The 17869-nt window shown below is 42.7% G+C and overlaps 1 protein-coding gene across 2 annotated transcripts in view; it reads right to left on the reverse strand.

The window, feature by feature from the left end:
* TIAM1 (TIAM Rac1 associated GEF 1) overlaps nucleotides 1–17869 on the reverse strand; it is a 588418-nt gene that overhangs the window by 97916 nt on the left and 472633 nt on the right. For both annotated transcript variants that reach the window (XM_082245498.1, XM_082245499.1), the window contains one exon: nucleotides 1–17. This exon is cut by the window's left edge and continues 75 nt beyond it. In XM_082245498.1, the coding sequence (XP_082101624.1) occupies nucleotides 1–17 (17 nt within the window). The remainder of the gene's footprint in view (nucleotides 18–17869) is intronic.

Genomic DNA, 17869 nt, shown 5'->3' on the forward strand with positions numbered 1-17869 from the left:
CTCATCCTCACTGACACCTGTTCATAAACAGACCATGGTTAGTTATAGAGTATTATAGCATGTTAATAAGCCACTGGAAGATGTATGACAACATATGCATGAGATTTACACCTAACCTGACCTATATGCAAAAGGTACACAAAATGATCCTAATACAGCAGAGACCACTTTGTTTCTGGTGAAGGACACGATGCTCAAACACCATGAAGCAGATCAATACATCAAATGACTCAGCCATGTCTCATGGTATGAAACTGTCAGGAATATTCCATTCATCTCTCAATACACAGTAGCTTTAGCATGCCCCTTCTACAAGGCTGATTTAAAGTGAAGCTATAGGGAAAATAGAACATTTGATCTATGATACAGTCTGTCAGCTATAATCACACAATTTTTTTTTTTTCCTAAGCCCCCGTTACATGCAACATCACATGTTAGAGACCCTGCGCTCCTCCACCTTCCCGTTTGAGGATGCCCCACAGATACTCAAAGCGGTTTAGGTCTGGAGACGTGCTTGGCCAGTCCATCACCTTTACCCTCAGCTTCTTCAGAAAGTCAGTGGTCTTCTTGGAGGGGTGTTTGGGGTCGTTATGTTGGAATACTGCCCTGCGGCCCAGTCTCAGAAGGGAGGGGGATCATGCTCTGCTTCAGTATGTCACAGTACATGTTGGTATTCACGGTTCCCTCAATGAACTGTAGCTCCCCAGAGACGGCAGCACTCATGCAGCCACAGACCATGACACTCCCACCACCATGCTTGACTGTAGGCAAGACACACTTGTCTTTGTACTCCTCACCTGGTTGCCGCCACACATGCTTGACACCATCTGAACCAAATAGGTTTATCTTGATCTCATCAGACCACAGGACATGGCTCCAGTAATCCATGTCCTTAGCCAGCTTGTCTTTAGCAAACAGGTTGCGGGCTTTCTTGTGCACCATCTTTAGAAGAGGCTTCCTTTTGGGACGACAGCCATGTAGACCAATTTGATGCAGCGTGCGGCGTATGGTCTGAGCACTGACAGGCTGACCCCCCCACCCCTTCAACCTCTGCAGCAATGCTGGCAGCACTCATATGTCTATTTCCCCAAAAAAATCTCTGGATATGATGCTGAGCAGGTGCTCAGGTCTGAGTGGAACCTGTTCTGTTAAAATGCTGTATGGTCTTGGCCACCGTGCTGCTGCTCAGGTTCAGGGTCTTGGCAATATTCCTATAGCCTAGGCCATCTTTAAGTAGAGCAACAATTCTTTTTTTCAGATTCTCAGAGAGTTCTTAGCCATGAGGTGCCATACTGAACTTCAAGTGACCAGTATGAGAGAGTGAGAGTGATAACACCAAATGTAACACACCTGCTCCCCAATCACACCTGAGATCTTGTAACACTAACGAGTCACATGACATCGGGGAGGAAAGAGGAAAAATGGCTAATTGGGCCCAATTTGGACATTTTCACTTAGGGGTGTACTTCCTTTTATTGCGAGCGGTTTAGACATTAATGGCTGTATGTTGAGTTATTTTGAGGGGACAGCAAATTTACACTGTTATACAAGTTGTACACTCACTACATTACATTGTAGCAAAGTGTCATTTCTTCAGTGTTGTCACATGAAAAGATATAAAAATATTTACAAAAATGTGAGGGGCGTACTCACTTTTGTGAGATACTGTAGTTATATTAGGATCAGTGACCAAATGTATTGTTCAATCACAATAAAGAAAAAGTGAGGTCACTGATCAGTCTGCTGTATGACAGAGGTAGTAGATCACAGGACTTGAACATGTCAAAAAGGACTTGAATGTCCCAAATAGTCCCAAATCTTGGTGCTGTGCCCTGCAATGCCGCATCCTGAAATATCAGCATCACCCTTGCCTAGTACACAAGATGAGAATATGGGACAGAAAAAAAAAACACATATTCGGAGTGATCATCTGATAATCTATCCGTCAGTACACAGCTTTCGAGAGCGGATTGCGACAATTCATGCAAAAATATCCGAATGGACAAGAATATTTTTCTAGTAAGAAAACAGAATTAACGATTTTCGCGTAATTCACATAGTATTTGTACGAATAAATTTGAGTTACCAAGATCACGCATGCTCGGAAATGAAAGAATACATTACATCACCCCCAAAGTTGTATTCGGTCTTACAAGAATTTTCGTAACATTAGTAATCTATTCGTTTTGATAGGAGTCAAGCATGCCAAAAAAAATTGACAATCCTTTGTCCAATATTCTCATCGTAGTACTAGGCTTTAAGTTACTTATGTGCAGTAACCCAATAAGGGTAATTAAAAGGGCCGAGGCTGAATAATTAGGGATGGAACCGCCTAGAAAATGGGAGTACTCTGAGCTGAAACACCCAGAAAGTGGGCATGATATGAGTAGGACCACATATTAGGCGAGTGTGTAAAAGAATATATTACCCCAATATTTCATATTCCTGATTTATCCTTTTGTCTTGGTATTGCTTCATTTATAATACCTGGTGATCCTGCCAGTCCCCACCTGCCTATTTCAAACTGACCACAATAGGCAGAGAAGCACATCCTTTCCAGCGTAGTCAGTTTTCTGGCTGTGCTGAGAGAACAGTTTGCCTGTCCTCCAATGATCAGACTTGTGCTGACACTCCTCCCCCAATCGCACACCGATCAATGGGGAGATCTGTGTAAGGCTGTTTCTCTACCTCCACCTCTTAATGTCCCTTATACAGCTGAGAACAGAAATGATGTGATCACATTTTTTTTTATTTTATTTTTATATATATATATATATATATATACACATATACACACATATACACACACACACACATACACACGTTTTGTCTTTCACTTCTATTTTAAACTAAATAAGTGGTTTTACAAGGTAAGGGATCACAAACATTAAGTGTGGGCTATGAGTAGGGGTAACAGTGCTCCATGGACTGGGACGAATGTGCTTGCGAGTTCATATCTGTGTTTCAGGTATGGGTTTGCCTGGATTTTAGCAATAGCATACAGCAACCAAAGTGACCAACAACATTTTTATATCTGATAGTTTTTTCCATAGTAAGCTGAAGAAATGCGGTTTTTGGTGTGCGGGTGGGGTTACAGTAGTTTAGCTAAGGCTATTTATAATCTCTATGGTAACTAAATATGTAATTCATGAAGATTTCCCAAAATATGGTTTGCTATAGTGCAAGAATAACAAATCTATTGTTTTGTTTTTTTTAAGCTTGTGGCAAACTACTAACACGCAGGATCCCCTGCCTGCATGCAACTGCATACTGTATGCTCACAGCTGACATGCAACATGTATTGCTTTACTAATAACTAATCCCTGTGGTGACCATAGCTCATTAAAACTATAAAGCTGTTAAAGTGTATACTAGGAGAAAATAAATTAAAAAAATAAAAATAAATCAGTACATATTCAGTTCAGTGAGCTTCTAAATTTCGGTTTCAACTGGCACACAGTTGTGCTGCACTGAAACCCCAACAAAAGTGGTCATCCTACCTGCTGAACTCTGCTGATCTCCACCACTTTATTTCCCACTCATACATTGATTTATTTTTTTCTCAGGAAAACAATGGCGCTGCTTTGACTCCCAAGCCCCTACCCAAACTTCCTGCATAGGAAAATGGCTCTTAGGAGGTGTAGTTCTGGGGCATGCCAATGTCAATAGTAACTGACTTCCCAGCAGCTGCAAGAATTTTACAACCCTTGTGTTGACATTGCTACAGGATCAAGGCAAAGAAAACAATGTTAGGACATGCTTTAAGAGCCGGTTCACACTGAGGCGATCCGACTTCGGGGGGCGACCTGTGAAGTTGCGTGCACCGCGACTTCGGCGCGACTTGCAGGGACTTCACATAATGGAAGTCTATGCAAGTCGCTCCAAAGTAGTACAGGACCCTTTTTCTAAGTCGGAGCGACTTGTGTCGCTCCTATTAGAACGGGTCCTGTACTACTCAATGGACCACGACTTGTCAGGCTGACAAGTCGCCTGACAAGTCGCGCTAGTCTGAATGGGCTCTTAAGCAGCCTTTTTCAACCAGAATGCCTTGAGGTTACTTCAGGGATGCCTTGGCAAAATGCCTAAAAATTGCCCAAAAATTGTATGCAATCCGGCGTGTGGATGACGGCTGCCTTTTTAGTTACACTAAGTCACAGGCTTTCATTGTGCACCATTACAACCTAGCTGTCGGTTTCCTGGTGACCATTGGCACCATTAGTTGATGAGGATGTCAGTTGCCTGCATAGTATACTTTTTTAACCCTCCCCTGTCCCTCTCCATTAGCATTGGGGGTTTACATTAGCTGAGTGATGAAGCAAAACTGAGGGAGAAGAGAAACATTGGAATACTAGTCAGTACCAGTTTGCAAAGGTTTGCTTCGGAGGAATAAATTACCTCTTAACGTTGGGTGTCCTACTTGGACTTGTGCATGTTGCTGCATTATGTAAAATTATTAAAATATTATTATTATAATATTATTATTATGTAAAATTATTAAAATATGTAAACCTTGAGACTGTCCATAATTTTTAAAGAGTGCCTGGACTGAAAAAAGGTTGAGAAACAGTGCTCTAGAACAGTGATCTCCAAACTGCGGCCCTTTACTTGCTTTTATCTGGCCCTTGGGTAGAGCTGCATGATTAATTGTATGATGATTGCGATCTCGATCCTCAATTTTCATGATTTTCAGTGCAGTGTGTTAAGCGTTGTGTGTCTGGGTATGACACTTAGCCAGACATCCCAAGTCTCCAGCATGCAGGCTGCAGCTGCCTGACATCCGGAAGATATCCCGGCTGTCTGTGTCAGAGCTAAGCTGTCAGAAGGGAGTCAATGCTTCCTGTGTAGTTCCGGCTCCGTTCTGTCACAGGCAGAGTGATATCAAATGCACTCTGCCTGTGAGAGGAGACCAACAGGAATTATCAGCTCTGCGCTGCTCCGCAAACTTCACCAGCAATACCCACCAGCCAGCAGTACCTAAAGAAATACCCACCAACCAGCAGTATCCACAGCATTACCCACCAGCCAACAGTACCTACAGCAATATCCACCAGCCAGCAGTACCCACAGCATTAGCCACCAGCCAGCAGTACCCATAGCAGTACCCACAGCAGTACCAGTCAGCAGTACCCATCGGAGGGGGGGGAGGGGGTAATCTTAGTTACAGCTTTATTTCAAATGGTTTAAAAAAAAAATTATAAATATTTTTATATATGTATATATATATATTCTTTAAAATAAAAATGATTTTGAGAATCGTGAGAGAATCATGATCTTCATTCTAAGCAAAAAAAAAAAATTGCGATTCTCATTTTTGCCGGAAACGTGCAGCTCTACCCTTGGGGCACTATTTCATGATGCACGTATACAAACAATGGGGCATAATTCCCGCGACTGACACCAATGAAGAGGGCATATTTCCTCCCAATGACACCAACGATTGGGCATAATTTCTCCCATTGACACCAACAATGGGGCCCAAAAACAATCAATGATGGGACACAATACCTCTCAATGACACAAATAATGAGATACAATTACGCTCACTGAAACAAGCAATGGGGCATTATTTTTTCCTACTGACGCCGGGACCTTTTTATACTTCCACTGGCACACAGTCCAGCCCTCCCAAAGTCTGGAAGACAGTAAACTGGCCCTTTTTTTTTTTTTAGAAAGTTTGAAGACTCCTGCTCTAGAGGCAGTGAGAGGCTTGGACATGCTTATTAAAGTGGTTCTAAAGTCAGAAGGTTTTTTTTATCTTCATGCATTCTATGCATGAAGATAAAAAGCCTTCTGTGTGCAGCAGCCCCCCTCCCCCCCTTACCTGAGGTCCATCTAGATCATGGGTGTCCAACCTTTTGGCTTCTCTGGGCCACATTGAGTGTAGAGAAATTTTCTCGGGCCGCATATAAAATATATACTATAGTTAAGGTATATAAGTAATAAAACGCCGCTGTGCCCTTCCCATGCTGCTGCCCCCCCAGCACTAATTTAACACAACTAGAGGATGATCCCTTCCGAGGCAGCCTCCTCCTACAGTTAGCCGCTGTGGCCGTGCTCCCGACGCAAATTCCTTCTACCCCATCAACAAAAAGAAAATTATCAGGTGGTAGTGGGCCGCATTTCCTGCGGCCCCCGGGCCGCAGGTTAGACATGCCTGATCTAGATCATGCGAAGTTGCAGGCGTGTCTCAGGCTGCCTGGAACTCCCCTGAGGCTGAGACAGCAACGTGGCGCCATTGTCAAAGTCAGCCAGCCAATGAGGAGAGAGAGGGGGCAGGCCTGGGCTGTGGCTTTGTGTCTGAATGGACACAGGGAGCGGTGACTCAACTTGGGTGCCCTCATAGCAAGCTGCTTGCTGTGGGGGCACTCAACAGGAAGGAGGGGCGCTGAAGAAGGACCAGAGAAAAGGAGGATTGGGGCTGCTCTGTGCAAAACCAACTGCACAGAGCACGTAAGTGTAACATGTTTGTTATTTCTAACAAAAAAACCCCTGAGACTTTAGTAACACTTTACCTTGCTTACAGCTTTCTTGAATAAGCAGTACACAGTGGAGCAAATTTATAGGACTAAAAAAAAAAATTAACAGAAATTTGCTGTCAGTTTCTACCCCTAACCAAAGTAATCCCGATCCTTCGCATGTTACAACTACAACTACATGTAATCATATAGTCAGTATATAAACTAATCCAAAGGTTATTACTGAAAACTTGCTCAGTTATTCAGCAATGATAGCTCTCCCGACAGCTTGGTGGTGAAATGCACACTTGTTCCAAAAGGCTTTGATTCTAGCAAACGACCTACAATTGAGAATGTAAAGAGCCCAGCGTGGACAATTACTATTTTAGGAGCCAGTCTATATTTACACCCAATCGTTCCCACAATCTGATCCATTCCAAGTGCTTTCTATTGCAGCACTATTGCAACACTCAAATACCAGGCACCATTTAAAGAAAACAACTGGGTCTCAACTGGGCTTTTGCAAATGTGAGCATTTAGTCTTAAGTATTTTTTCAGCAGAAACGCACTTATCACAGATGGTAATGCATACGACACTGCCTGACAGGCCCTGATTGCTGCCCGTACATGAACGGTCTTATTTCTTTTCTTGATTCGATGTACTGTAAAATATTGCAAGATAGGATGTATGGGATAACAATTACTCCATTCCAAAGATTTGTGAAAAGACTAATGGAGGCTGCTGTAACGGTATTGATCTTGCTTACTTGGAGCGGAGGAGGATAAAATTCAAACGTGATATAAATTACCTTTACCCAGTGGGTGATTAGAGTAAGATGTGTTCTATATGAAGGTGAAGGTGGTCAAACATTATTTGGATTAGATTGTATAGATTAGCCTCTCTCAACTAGGGTTCTTCCAATGACTGCTAGGGATTTCTCGGGCAGTAACTGATAGATCTCCCGCCTGATGGTGCCTGAATAGTTCTGGGGCTGATATCACTCGGTAGAGGCATCAGAGTGGGTCCGGTGGAGTTTCTCCTCTCACTACCTTACTGACAGCAATTGTCTTTTTTAGCTGTCTGCAAGGAGTATTCTTTCCTTTAATTCTTTTCCTTTCATCAATAAGGGATATTCCTCCTACTTACTTCCAATGTAAGAAGGGCACACCTCCCACTTACCACTAGTGGAAGAGGACCCTTTAATGACCACCAATGTAGGGTGGCCCATCTCCATCAACTATTAATGTAAGGGGCACATTTACTTTTTGCTTGTCATTTTACTTTCAAATTTGGGTTTTAAAAGTAGTGATGGACCGATATCGGTTTTTCAATGCCGATACAGATATTTTGGCCATTGCATATCGGTACAGGCCAATATTGGCCGATAATTTCGTACATTTAAATTTTTTTTTAAATTTTTATCACTTCACAGGTACTCTTGTGGAGGGATCTGGCGTCTAAAAGACCCCAAACCCCTCCTCTGCACTTAAAAGCATTCAAAACCCCAAGTTTGGCTGTTTTGAATGCGGTCATTTTTTTTAATCTGGCGCCAGTACCCAGAAGTGATGCCATGACATCACTTTCGGGTCTTTACATGGAGACCCGATCAGAGCCGAATGTGACCTTATAGGTCTCTATGATCATTTCACAAGCCCCTCCCCCCCTAGGCTCACACTTACCCCTTTGATTACCCACTAGGTTAACCACTTCCCTGCCAGTGTTTACAGTAACAGTGCAAATTTTTAGCACTGATTACTCTAGTAATGTCATTGGTCCCCCCAAAAGTGTCAAAAATGTCAGGGGTCCAATCTGTCTGCCACAATGTGAGAGTCCTGCTAAAAATCGCAGACCACCATTACTAGTATAAAAATAAATAAATCTTTCCCCTAGTTTGTAGACGCGATAACTTTTGCGCAAACCAGTCAAACGCTTAATACGATTTTTTTTTTTACCAAAAATATGTTGCAGAATACAAATTGGCCTAAAAGGATGAAAAATTTGGATTTTTTTTGGGAATGTTATATAGCAAAACATGAAAATATATATATATTTTTTTTTTTTTTTTTTTTTCAGAATGTCGCTCTTTTTTTTTTATTTATAGCGCAAAAAATAAAAACCGCAGAGGTGATCAAATACCACCAAAAGAAAGCTCTATTTGTGTGAAAAAAAAAGGACATCAATTTTATTTCGGTACAGCGTCGCATGACCTTACAATTTTCCGTTAAAGTAACAGTGCCAAATCGCAAAAAATGGCCTGGTCATTAGGGGGGCAAATTCTTCCGGTCCAGAACTGGTTAAAGTGTGCCGTTATTCTATTATTATTACTATTATTATTATACTTACAACTTATTGATTATTCCAATGTAATTTGTATCTGGGGTTCCTTGAGACTTGAAAATGATTTCAAGGGTTCCTCCAGGGTAAAAAAGGTTGAGAATGGCGGGACACTTGGTGGCAATAATACTCAGAATCCAAACAAGAGCTTAGGAATTACTGGACACCTTTTCATGGACTTGAATGTTAAATGTGTACAGCTTGTTTGATGTTGTAACAAATGCATATTATTGTGAATTTATATGGTAGGCTGCACAGATTTATTTCCATTTAGGACAGTGGTGGCCCGTCCATTGGGGGCACAGGGGCACTGGCCCCCCTATCCATGCGTCCGGCCCCCTAATTTACACGCAGGGCGCCGGACGCATGGATTCCAATGGGGGTTTTTTTTTTTTTTTTTTTGAAGCACGGGATTAGAGCCAGAGGCTCTTATAGGCTCCAAAAAAAAGAGTGGGTTCAGGGTGCAGAGCCGGTTGTGACAATAGTGAATGAATATTCGCTATTGTCACAGGGATCCTCCTCCTTGTCCATTGGCCAAGGAGGGAGGAGATGCAAGAGATTGAGGGGGAAGCCACCACCACTGCTGCCGGCCCTCAACATGTCCAGGGTGAGTGAGCTGGCGACCGGGGGGTATGATGTGCGGGCTGGCGTTGTCCATCTAACGACGCCCCCCCCCGGCCCATGGAGCACCAGCCGCCACTGGTTTAGGACCCTCAAAAGTGCACTAACCACTAAATTGTACGTGTATAGAATTCTTTAATTAGGGACAAGTGGGTTACTTTTTTTCCTCTTTTTACCACACAAAACCCTCCAAGAATAATTGAACATTGATTGATTATTAGCAGATCCGCTTCATGCAATCTATATAAAAATAAGCCAGGCTTCGTTGGCATTTAGAAAATGCTTGATCATACATTTTTCACTGTCAAGCCACTTATGCATTGAGGAAGGTACGGTTCTGCATGGCTGCCCACGTACACACTGACTTAAACCTGTTTGACGGGGATTTATACTTTTGCAATAAAATCAGGGTAACCATGGAAACATTTTTAATTTCCAACCCTTTTAACCTCGTTAAATCAACGTAACAAATAAATCGGCCCCTCGCATTCCTCCAATAAACAATCGGCACGCTCTTCAGCGCACAAACCAATGCTCAATGTGCCTTGTGCAGTGGGATGAATTTTATTGTGTTGGTCTCTTAGGAAACAGATTTTCTTCAGCGTGGAAAATCATACGGAAAGTTGTTTATTCACAGTAATAAAATGCTGCCATCAAAAGCTAAGCGGCATTTGTGACAGGTCTTAATGCATCTTGCCTTGCCAAGCTGCTCAGAAAATCTTGTGCTTCAGAGATTGTATACCTTGTAGACACATCAGAACCGTTCTCATTTGTGGAGGACAGAAGTAATTACCGAGCGTGCCAAAAATGCCTATGGTCATTAAAGGGAAAGTCCACACAAAACTGATATTTCGGTAAATGATGGATTCTGCTGAGCTTAAAGAATATGTTAACCCAACATTTCACATTCCTGATACCTGCTTGTTGTACCATGTACTTGTATAATAAAGTATCCTGTTCTCTTTGTATTGCTCCTTTCCATAGATCGTCGCACAAAGATTGCAGCGATCTTACCCGGAAGTGGGAGCGGGTACCTGGTTTTGACCGGTAAGCGGTAAGCAAACAAGCATGGCCCCCTCCATACTAACTTCACCAGACTGATGACAATCTACAAAACTGAACCCCATAGCCACCGGTCTGGAGATCAAGGATTTTGTAAATATCTGAGAAAATAAAATAACCCTCTCCGTTTTCTTTTTTTAGGCTTTTTTGCTTATTTGCAACCCGGTGATCCTACCAAGTAACACTTTCTGTCCTAGGGTGACAACACTCACTTTTTTTCTTGATTTGGAGAACAAACACCTCCCCCTCGCTAATATCTATTACAAAGGGAGGAAGGGTTTTGTAGTTTACAGGAGACAGCTAGGAAAGCTTTACAACATTTGAGATCCTAGTTCAGTTTAATGCACAGGAATTTACAAGGAAAAGGAATCAAGATTTCTGGTAGGATTAAATTAACTTTTCTGTATTCACAAAAAGGAAAATCTTCTGAAAAAAGAAAACGAATGCAGCCAGGTTTACGGTGCAAAATATTATATTTTTTGTACCTTGACTCAGAAAATATGGATAGGATGCGCAGTCAGATAGCAGTAGTCTGAGCGCACATAGAGAGTAAATGGGTGCCACATCCCTATTAGACTGGAAAGAGATTGGTTGGAGAGGCAAGGACTTTAAAAGGCACCAAATTTAAAAAATAACAATTTTATTAATAAATTATAAAATACATCAAAATGTGGACAGTAAGCCTCCACAGAGGCATTAATTGGTCGGTATATCAATAGACTTGATTGGTAACAGATAATATACAGAATAAACAATCATACAATATTCTTCGTAACACAAATTGAAAAATACATCACATCAGAAGGATGGCGGAGGTTTCCCATCCGGGGAAGGTGTCTGAACTCTGCAGGAGCTTATCTAGCGCTCATATTACGTATACAGATATATAGCTTCATGCTAGTTATTTTCTTTTTCGCATCCCATATGATGCTGACCTACCTTAGATGCATCTCCCTATATGGACAAAGCTTTGCATTTCTGCTTATTCCGCTCCTGTATAGGCTTATGTCACCTTCCTCGTTAGTTCTTTATTGCGGCATTACGCCTTTCTACAAGTTTACAGTACTATACAGAATATCTCACTATTAGCTCCACATGAAGCTATTTTAGCGAAACATGTCGAGCAATATGACTGTATAAATCTTCTGAATGTCCGAATACAACATCAATCGATCTCGATGGATGGCAGTCCCATCTTCTGTCACCCCTCATGAGATCCTTCTGATGTGATGTATTTTTCAATTTGTGTTACTAAGAATATTGTATGCATCACAGATAAACCGCAGCCCCTGGACCAGCTTGTCCGCCAGCTCAGCAAAGGCAGGGGGGAGCCGTTATCCCTCCAGGTCACGGGGTAAAAGCTTAGCCCACTTGTTCAGAGTTTGTAACACCAGGGCAATGGTCAATACCGGCCTCTGTGCCGAACCAGCCAGAGTGTACATATTGCGGGCCAAAGCATCTGCCTTGCTGTCAGCTGGATCCTTAAAGGCCGGGGACTCTTTTCAACCGGAATCATGGTTACCTTGTTCAATCTGGAAACTGGAGGGTCTACCACTGGTTGAACAGTCCACTTCTTAATAAGGGACTCCTCATAGGGGTAACGCCTAGCAGATCGCTTAGGGATCCCAAGGGTTGTCCCCACTCTTTAGCGACAATTCTGTCAAAATAGGCGGGGAAAGGAAACATCTTTCCTGCTCTGGATGGCTTGCGAGTGCCAAAGGGTACCTGCATTCTCCATCTGCAAGGTCTCACGCACAGATACAATCAGTGCATCCTTCAGCGTCTTTTCGTGCGCGGTCTCATATGTTGAGGAATCCTCTTCACTATCTGAGAATTCTGGTTGCGTGGTCACAGGCCCAGCAGGGTTACCCACGTCTGCGGCGGCCGAATCAGATTCAGGATAAGAGGAGACAGATTAGGCAGGGGAAGGCGGGGGGAGGATGCTTTTTGGTAGCCCATCACCCGAAAACCACCTCCACCTGGGACACAAAGGACTCCAGAACCATCGTCAGTGCATCGATAGACGGTCAGGACCTGGAGGGCCCCACAGCCTCAGAGAGGGGATCAGATGGGGAGATGTGCTCTTAAGACTCCATGAGTCACCAGGGGGACCCCACAAATGTGTAAAACACTGCAAAGGGACAACCCCCACCACGCTGGCAGCACCACCCGGTCGCCAGGCACAAAGCACCAAGTGATCCTCTTTAGAGAGGGAAAGAACCCCACCAGACTCACCACCCAGAAGAAACAGGCACCTGCAGCCACCAGGATAATCTGCACTCCATGCGTGGCGATCAGAAAGTGAAAAGATCCAAAAGTCAGCACCAGGGGATGAGGAGGAGCTCCCACCACCGAAATTGCCACCCACAGGGCTCCACTATCATGGCCACCACTAATTTCAATGGCAAACCACCGCAAAATGGCCGCCAGACTACACAAACACAGGCACACAGGCTACAGCAACATGGCGGCACCACGAGGCTCCCAGGGACCCAAGAGGTACCCCAAGGCCACAAGGACAGGCCCCAGTCAGGATGAGGGGCCCTGGCAGGAGCCCCCACCAGGTACAACCCCCCCACAGCTGATCGACCGGTCGCCTTCAGCGCACCCTCCCCCCCCGGCCCCCATTGCCAGCATAGCACCCTGCCCCACCCCAGGAGGTGGACCAGACCACCCACACAGCCCCAGCATAAGGGGGGGGAGGAGTAGGATGGGGGAAAGATGAAAGGGGGGTGCCTGACTGGAAGGAGGGGAATCCTGGGGTCCGACTGTCCCAAGGAGGGACCCATGTCCACTCCAAAATTCTCCAGACAGAGCCCTCACCCTCTAAATGGGGGGGGGGCTGTGGCCAGGAGGAATGCTGCGACTCTGGCCAAGACCCGGTCATATGCAACCTCGCGAGGCGTTTAACTCGCAGGCCAGCCCCTGTCCTGTGGGGCTATGTCGCAGCCGACCTAGTCCAGAGCTGTGGTCTTCACGCGCTCGCTGGCCAGACTGGGATGACCGCTGGATCTAGATTATCCATCCCGTTGCCTAGTCTCGCACTTTATTGTAGATTTCACAGGGGAAAAAAACAGGAGAAAAAAATTCTATCTATAAAGAAAAAATTTGCCAGGATCAGTTATTTTTGGCAATAACATGGTGTGAGTGGATTTCTGCCAGTCACAGGCTGTGTCACGCTCCTCCAGCCTGTGTCTTAGAAAAAGAGGGAGGTGTAACGGGAACCACGACCCCACAATGTGCTTGTGTGCCAACATCAGAATACCACTTCCTTCAGTCTTGAACATAGATAGCAGAAATTCTTGCCGCCCCCATACAAAACTAGCCGAGAATAGCTTGTATAAGATCTGGAACATTGTTTAACAAACTCACACCGAATATTTACCCCGCCAGGTCAGGTGCCTGAATACAATATCATATGCAGATGAAATTGTGTACAGAAATATAGTTACCTTTCTAAGAAACAACCAACACAAAAAGTATTCCACTTTCCCACTAGCAACTAATAGATGACAGTGATTTAATTAACTTGAGCTAATTAACTAATAGACTTGCCGTCATCGAGCTCCTGAAGTACAATACACATTATTATAAGTATAAACCAATTCCCACAGTATACAATAGATGAGTTAATAAGCACAATCAACAATGTGTGGAAGACAGGTGGTTGAGCTGATGACATTAGCATCTAACATGAGTCTGACTGTGCGGAGCAGTCCCCTCTTGGCAATAGGCAGCTAGGCCTTTAACATGGATCCTAGGCCTAGAGTCCCAGAGTGTGTGTCTTGGGGAGATGTGGACTTGAATCCAAAGTAACATTTCTCCATGGGTCCCCCCGGCATACACTCCACAAAGAGCAGTGTTCCCTCACAAGCCAGGGCCCATAGTTGGTAGGCTAGCCTGCAGTCCCCTCCAAAAGCTCCGGTCCTGAGTGAGTTTGTCACAGGAGGTGAAGCCTCCATTAATCTACATGTAATATCCACCCCCCATTGTGTTTAGCTGGTTAGTGGACATGGAGGAGGGAGGGAGGGAGTGGGCTGTCATTTAGCACTGTGTATACTCCCACACGTGCGGCTATAATCACATGGGCTGCTCAGATGGGATAGGGAAGAAATGTTTAGCATAGAAACTCACTGAAAACTAAACATTTGCAGAGTTGTCACTACAGCTGCAAAATCTCTAGCTGAATTGTGGATATGAACAAAAGGGGGAGATAGAGAGCAGCAGGATCAACCAGGTTTTTTGCAGAATACAGAAAACAAATCTTTAGAGGGCTGAGTGAGTACAAACAGCATGTAATATACCATTTATGGTGTGAATGGATAGATAGTTTTTTATGATGTGGGTTTAGTGACACTTTAACAGTCTCTTCTAACATGATGGTCTCTTGAAATTTGGCTTCAGTTTTTAAAGAATCACTACATGCTTAAAGAAAAACACGTGGTCACCTACCTAATCATATAGACCTCTCACGTGGACCTTATAGTGCTTCTTATCTCTTGGGCTATGCGCTGCTGGGTATAATTTTTCAGTTCTGCTTTCCTCTCCCACTCCAGCTCTATGTTACAAGGAAGTGCATACACCCTGAACCATTCACAGGAGAAAACTGACAAGCTCAGCACTCAGAGCAGACACTATGAAGTGCAAATCACATGCATTCTTTTAATATACAACTGGAGCAAAAGCAAGGAGTAGAAACTGAGATCTATAAAATATAAGCTCACTGTGATTTAGAAGGGCAGGGAGGGGGGCACATGTAAAGTATTTATCCAACGAGCAGTTATCTTTAACAGTCTCTTGTAACATGGTAACAGCAGATATCCTTTAAAACTGAACTCCATGGAAATAGAATAGGCACATATTATTTCAACTTTTTAATTTTAAGTAATCAGTGCAAGTAGGTGAATTTGGCTTGGTAACAGACTCTTTCAGTGCCTGTACAGAAGAGCTGTAAAAATAAAACTATGGTACAATGGTTGCAACATCATTCATACTGTGCAACAATTTCTCTGTAGCATTTATAACCACTTCCAGACGAGCAATGTGCCTGTATATCACTGGACTTTTGCAGCTGGTTATGTCGCCTGGACTTTCACTGCTGCCGTCGTCACCCCAGTACCGTTTCATTTTTTTTTTTTATCTGAGCCAGCAGTCAGCTCTATTGTAAAAGGAATCCTAGCAGCTAACTAGCCGCTGGATTGCTTTTACAAGCAGCGAGAGGGTTCCCCTTCCGTGGCTTGTTCGACCTCTCCCAACCCACCGGGAGTCCCAAACCAGGATCAGCTTTAATCGGCTTGCCACTATGGTAACCTGGAAGCGATGACCTGACATCACTTCCAGCTTACCCGGATGTCAACATCGCAATTTTTTAAAAAAAATCTAAATCATTCAAAAATACAGATTTTGGTGTTTAATACTTTTAAGGGCAGAGGAGGGAGTTGGGGTTTTATAGACCTCACATCTTTCCATTAAGAGTACCTGTCACATGCATATTGCTGTCAAAAGGATGTTTACATTCCTTGTGACAGCAATAAAAGTGATCAAACAAAAATTAAAGCAAGTGTAAAAATTTAAAAGATAAAATAAATTAATTAAAAAAAAAAAATGTAAGTTTCTACGACCAGTCACCCCATTCCTCCCCGGCTCACAGGAAAAGGTAAACAGGGGTATTGTTCCCGCACACACACAAACAGCGATCGTCCCACACATGAGGTATCACCGCAAACCTCGGATCATAGGCAGTAATTCAAGCACTAGACCTCCTCTGTAAATCTAAAGAGGTAACCCATAAAGGCTATTGATAATAAAATGTATGTCGTTTATTGCCACTGCATGGGCTTTCCCAATTTTAAAGCATGACATCTTTGGTATCTATTTACCCAGCCTACCATCTTTTTTTTTTTTTTTTTGTAAAATATAAAACAGGTTATGTATTGTGTTTTTTTGCATTACAATTTAAAAAAGTGTATTTTATTCCCGAAAAATTGCGTTTGAAAACTGCTGCGCAAATACTGTGTAACATAAAAAATTGCAAAATCCACCAATTTATTCTCTAGGGCCTCTTCTTTAAAAATATATAATGTTTGGGGTTCTAAATAAATTTCTAGCAAAAAATACTGATTGCTACATGTAAGTGAAAAGTGCCATAAGAGGCCTGGTCTGGAAATGGATAAAATAAAATAACTATAGAGAAATGCAGCCTATGATATTAACCTATATAAATATAATGTCATTTTGCATAAATCCCCATTTAACAGCACAGCTAAAATTGAACTACTGACTGCAGCACAAAGCAAGGGTAAAGCTTACACAAAAACTACTGATATACTGCCCTCTAGTGGAGGCAGAGAGACAAAGCTTTCAGAATTTCTGAATGCAGACTGTTTAGTCAAGAATAGACAGACAAGCATGTAATACAAATTCAGAAAGTAAAAAAAAAAAAAAGAAAACCCAATAAAAAAAGTAAACAAAATCAGCTAAATTTTAATTTTGAGTTTAAAAAAAAAAAAAAAAATAGTTTCTGAAATGTACATGAACTGATAACTTTACGCTCAACTCCATCCTTATAAGTTGCTTGAAACTTTGTTTCACCACAGCAAGAGTGTTTTGCACAGATGGGCAAAGCATGGCAAAAAGGTGGTGACATATTTCGCTTAATTGGATATTTCTTCATAATACAGATTTCATATCAAGAAAAAAAAAAAAAAACTGCAGTCTAATGAAGTGAAACAATCTCATTGCTCCAGGCAGTCTGTAACCATATGCTATGAGGAAGGCTGTGGCAGAAACGCGTTAGCACCAATGGACATTGTTGTTGCTGCTGTGCATTAATAAAAGCCTGTTTTAAGAAGAAGCACCAAGTTTCCGGCTTTTTGTTGGATTTATCTGCAGTGGACTTTTTAGCCAGAGCACCGGCACTCTATCTTAACACCTTTCATATGGCAGTAGAGCTTGGGTGAGTTATGTATGTGTGTGTAACCATATAGTCTCTAGATTGCTAAATTTTAAGCCATATGTGGAACCCAAGAGCAGTAATGGTTTTTATTTAGGAAAACCAAGAGTTTTTTTTTTTTTTTTTTTACTTTTAACCAAAGTGGTATTGTGGACATGTGCCCTAAATTACTCATGAGAAGTCTGAATTTAACCACTTCTGGACCAGAATATTTCCCCCCTTAATGACCAGATCATATTTTGCGATTCGGCACTGCGTTACTTTAACGGATAACTGCGCGGTCGTGCGACGCTGTACCCAAGTAAAATTGATGTCCTTTTTTCCCACAAATAGAGCTTTCTTTTGGTGGTATTTGATCATCTCTGCGATTTTTTTTTATAGCGCAAAAAATAAAAATCGACAATTCTGAAAAAAAAAAACAATATTTTTCACTTTCTGCTATAT

Source organism: Pelophylax lessonae, assembly GCF_965119305.1.
Source record: "Pelophylax lessonae genome assembly, chromosome: 2".
In the NCBI taxonomy this organism is placed as follows: Eukaryota; Metazoa; Chordata; class Amphibia; order Anura; family Ranidae; genus Pelophylax; species Pelophylax lessonae.